Raw genomic sequence first — 5099 nt, 5'->3', positions numbered from 1 at the left:
ATTATGAATAGTAGAAACAAAAAACGTAAGTTTTTTTCCGTTATAAATTATATGATATAAAATTAAATCCACATCATCTATTTAATATTTATTTTTCACAAATATTACATTATTTCTATTTTCAATATATTTAACAAAAATTACTTTAACAATTAAATTTTCGACTTACTGTGTATGACATTCCGGATATATAATATTCTATCGCAAAGTTTATTTTTTATAAAACCATTTGGCGCCATATTTCAATCTACTGAGTGTTGATTGTTTGTAGCGATCTCAGATCAGTGGTTCAGATGCCCTTTTAGGTAAACACTGCGAATTATTGAAATAATAGCGAGATTGGCTTTCGATTTTTTAATTTATGTTTCGTTTCAATCACAATATCTCATTATGTGTTCCTCATCGTAACAATCTTGTCGTTGTGTGGATGCAGACTGAGAGACATAAATAACACAGATTCGCAGTATTCAAAGCCAAAAATGTCATTCATAGTAACTCAGGTTAGAGGTGAATTAAAAAAGTATTTGATTACCGGTACATACCCCATAACCCCGGACTTATTTTGAAATTTCTTGTAGAAAAGGAAAGCATGCAATGATCACATACCCCCATTTCTCTTTAAACAGTTAAATATGATTTGTCTGAATAAGATTATTAATGTTTTAAAATGTTTATGTATATCAAATATATAGTTGATGCATAAATATATATCAATTGAAGCAAAACACCCCACTACAAGTAACAGTAAAAAACCAATCCATCACTTTACCAGTAACCTTATTGATGATATTTTATTTTACAATGTTCAATGATTCAGTAACAATTACTTAATCTAATTAATTGTCTTTATAAGGGTGGATAACACTGAGGATGTCATCGATTGATTTCAATTAATTAGTATGGAAAGACCAACAAAGATCAGAAAAACAAAGAACACAGATGAACACAGCTGGGAGGTTAGAGCACCAGTATCTCTGTATCATCGATGCATTCAATATATTGCTCAAAATCTACATATGGTGGACAGTTTTTATGGATTTCCTGACTTGGTGGCAGCTGATATTTTTCAGGAAGCAGAGAAGTGCAAGAAATTTGAAATCACTTCAGCAGAAAACGATTCTCTCAAAAACCTTCTATTGTTTTGTGAAATTTATCCAGACAGCGTGCTGTCCAGCCTAAATCTATCGACCTCCTGCCGCGCCTTGAACTACTGGCTGGAACACTTCCTGGTTTTCTCTGGACTACAATCACTAGATTTGTCAGATTGTTTCCTTGGAGAGGAGCATGAAATCTTATCCCATATTGCACATTTAAAACTGTAAGGAGCTTATAGCAGAATTTGCTACTGAAAGCGTGTATGAATGGTGTAATAGTTCTATTTTGATATCCGTATCTGTGAAATGTTAAACTAATGACAGCAATTTTGGTAAAATAAGGAAATAGTATTAAGCTATAAATGTAGAAAATATTTTGTTTTTTCATGTTTTGATTGATCTTCTTTTTATTGCAGCTTAAAAAGCTTAAACCTAAGGAAAAACTGTCTGACGGATAAAGGGGTTTCTAGAATTTGTGCACCATTTAAACTATTTAGAAGAGGACCAGAACATTTAACAGTTCTAGATGTGTCAGGTATTACATTGTACTGAAATATGTTAAAATACCCATGTTAGGCCATGTTTCCAAATATTTGTAAGTCATCTTAAAATACATAACCAATCTCAGGCTCTATTCGATGCATGTCTACAAGTCTTAGGATCATTTTTCAGTTTCTCTTGAAACAACACTAAATGATTATAAGGGTCCAGACTTGGGGGGGGGGGGGGGGGGGGGGGCTCTGTTTGTCTGCAATCATTTCAACCAGAGTGCTTGCAGTAAAGAGTATATGCAGTGGCTTGAACCAAGTTCGTGGTCAAAGGCTGAGGTTGCTGCAAACCTTTGAGGAAATTTTTTTTGAAAATATATTCCATTCACTACATTCACAGAATGCTTTTGTCTAAAGAATATGCAGGCAGCAGTGTCCTTGAATAAAGTTTCCAAGTAAAACAATAAGTTCATTTTAGCCATCTTTGAAAAATTCGTGTTTATACCATTTGCATTATATATTTTCTCCCTTTATCTGCATGGCCTTTACTCCACATAAAAGAATGCTTGTGAGTAAAGAATATGAAATGACCTTAAATTAAGTTTGTAGGTCAAAGGTAAAGGTCATAACAGATGTTCTTAAAATCAACATCTTGACCAAAATTTCTCTCCTCTTGGCAAAATCTTGCCCATACTTTACAAAAGATTGCCTGTAGGTAAGGAATGTGAAGTGACCAAACTATAAGTCAAGGTCATAACAGATATTTGCCAAAATTCATTGTCTGGACAATATTCTTCTATATTTACATCATCCAGTGTCTTTGTCTGTGATAACACTACGTATCGATTTTGTACTATATAACCCATAATACAAATGACGCCAAATTGAGGCGCCGGCGGGGTTTGCTTATTTATAGTTAAAGATTTAATTGTATGATGGCTTAAAATTATATAAGTAATAAGGAATCATTCTTTGAATATTATGAGGTGATAATTTCGGTCGGGGCGTGATCAAATCTATCATAAAGCCCTTCGGGCTTTATTGGATTTGATCACGCCCCGACCAAAATTTTCACCTCATAATACTCAAAGAATGATTCCTTATTCCTTATCTCTAGTTGGCCAAATTATGCCCAGTCTTTACCTAAAGAGTAAAAACTGGCAGTAACCTTCAATTAGGTTTTCCTATTTTGACCTTATTATTTCTTCCAATGGCCTTATCTGTCTTGCACTACATTCATAGTGTACTTGTTGAATAAAGGAAATTTTCAATTTAAATTTATTTTAATGTCAGAGGTTAAGGCCAAAGCAAGATCCTCTAAATTGATTGCTTTTCAACCAAATGTTCTTTATTAAAACATAGTCTATTGAGATGTGGTAACCATATACTTACATTTTCCAGTGTCTTTTTCTGTGATAACACTACAAATTAACTTTGTAATGTATAGTCCAATACATTTCATCTATGACTATTTTAATATTTAATCATACTATTGCTGAAAATTATATAAATATACTGGTAAGTGAAAAGAAATCATTCTTTGAATATCATAAGGTCATGAGGTCAAATCAGTCGGGAATCATCAAATCTATCATAAAGCCCGTCAAGCTTGATTCGATTTGATCAATCCCGACTGTATTTGAATACCTCATACTCCAAGAATGATAATCCTTATTCCTTAATATTAAAATCGATGATGACTAGTTTCAGTAAATGTAGTATTTAATAGGTAAAAGTAAAAACTGCAGTAAATTTCATTGTGTTTCAATAATCCAAGTGCGTTTAGCGTTGCATTTTCATTTCTTTCTTATAAAACAGAAAATGGATGCATATCAAATAGAGGAATCAAAATGCTACAGTGCTTCAAAGATTTACAAAAAGTAGATATTACTGGAACCAGTGTTAAGGTATATTCTTGTACCAAATTTTTTTTCCAGAACTTATCAAATAGAAATAAATTCATTAAGAACTGCAATGTTTGCAGCAAGTGTTAACAGAATATCAATTGTTGTTTCATCTGTGTAAGCTTCCGCTATTTTCATGTGAACTCCAAAATAAAGTTAAGGATTTTTGATATCATATTTAACCTTGTACCTGTATAAATTTTAATGGTATAATTGCAATATATCCACAAGGTAGCTAATTGAAAGTATATTGAAATAAGAAAAGTCAACCAAATGGAAGCAAATGGTGGCCATCCGCTTTGGAGATATTTACCTGAATGAAAGTACTATAAAGAAATGAATTGAATTTTAATCTTTTTCAGGTTAAAGAAATATCCAATGATTGGAAAGTCCTTCCAGAGAAGGGAGAGGGCTTAGTGTCTATAAAAAATGAAGGATGGGCCTCCCATGTAGTCTGCAAGTGGATGGAATTGGCAACTCGGACACATGACAAGGATGAACACAAAACGTCAAAGTTTTGTATGTTTTTAAACTATACGTAGTAGTACATGTATCACAAAATAGAAAAATTTAACAATCTTAATTTTCATAGGATATAGCTGCAATATTATCAAAAATATATAGCCCACTCACAATCCTATTTATATTATTTTTTAAGGGGGAGAGGGGGGGATAACCTAAAATCGTAGAAAGCTACGTTTTAGCCTCTATTTCATAAATAATACATGTTTACTTTTTACTTTGTAGATGCAATAAAGAAACGAATCAAAAGCCGAATCAGCATACAGAATGTGAGCAAAGTGTCATTTGTTCCACAATACAGACTGGTGCTTCATCGAATTCATCATCTGAAGAAAGTGACAGCACCTTGTGTCAAAATTCCCACACTGACTGAACAAGATAATAATATGGATGCAATAATGAACTTATACAAACCTTAATCCTTGATACTACAAAACAGTTGTCAGAATAAGGAGTAATGCCTATTATTATACTTTCATGTTAAATACTGAAAATATGCCCTGACTTTGAGTTTTGTTCATTTGCGCAAGTTCAAGGTCACTATGAGAAAATAGTGCATCCATTACTTTCAAACAGAGAAATACTTTGAGTTATTATATTTTCTTAGCAAGGGATATCATTTGTTAGCTTGCTCTCATTACCTCCACTGGACAATAAAACACATTAGACTTGAATATTTTTTAATGCCTGGTGGATGGATACAGTATTCCTTCAGTCAATTCCAGTTATCATTGCAGCATTGAACCCTTTTTTCCCATATACAGTATAGGTATTTTAAAGCTGAACAGGAATAATGTTGTTAAACAGAGGTTGTTCTTGCATGCAGTATATCCATGAAATAAAGTTACAAGGTAAAATGGCGACTGCTTTGGAACATTTTTCCACTACAATGTTAACTCCTCGATGAAGTGCCTTCATACCAAAGTTAATATTCTTTTGATAAATATAATAGACTGGACATCATTGATATGTCTACAACACTATGAAATAAAAAGGGCTAGGAATTGGACAACTTGTTTCAAAGTTTATAGGAAATTATGATTGCTTTTGATCATCCAAGATGACCACTTGCTATTTTAAAAATATTTCAG

General features: G+C 32.6%; 1 protein-coding gene across 1 annotated transcript; it reads left to right on the top strand.

The window, feature by feature from the left end:
• Nucleotides 1-850: 850 nt before the first annotated feature.
• Nucleotides 851-4513, top strand: LOC128166556 (leucine-rich repeat-containing protein 42-like). The gene is made up of 5 exons (XM_052831807.1): nt 851-1318; nt 1511-1629; nt 3401-3489; nt 3849-4005; nt 4234-4513. Exons 1-5 carry the CDS (start codon nt 900-902, stop codon nt 4425-4427), a joined length of 978 nt encoding a protein of 325 aa, XP_052687767.1. The 5' UTR covers nt 851-899; the 3' UTR covers nt 4428-4513.
• The last annotated feature ends 586 nt before the right edge of the window (nt 4514-5099 follow it).

This window comes from Crassostrea angulata, chromosome 10, assembly GCF_025612915.1.
Source record: "Crassostrea angulata isolate pt1a10 chromosome 10, ASM2561291v2, whole genome shotgun sequence".
Lineage (NCBI taxonomy): Eukaryota > Metazoa > Mollusca > Bivalvia > Ostreida > Ostreidae > Magallana > Magallana angulata.
The sequence above is the reverse complement of the archived record's forward strand: the minus strand, read 5'-3'. Positions and strand labels throughout refer to the sequence as shown.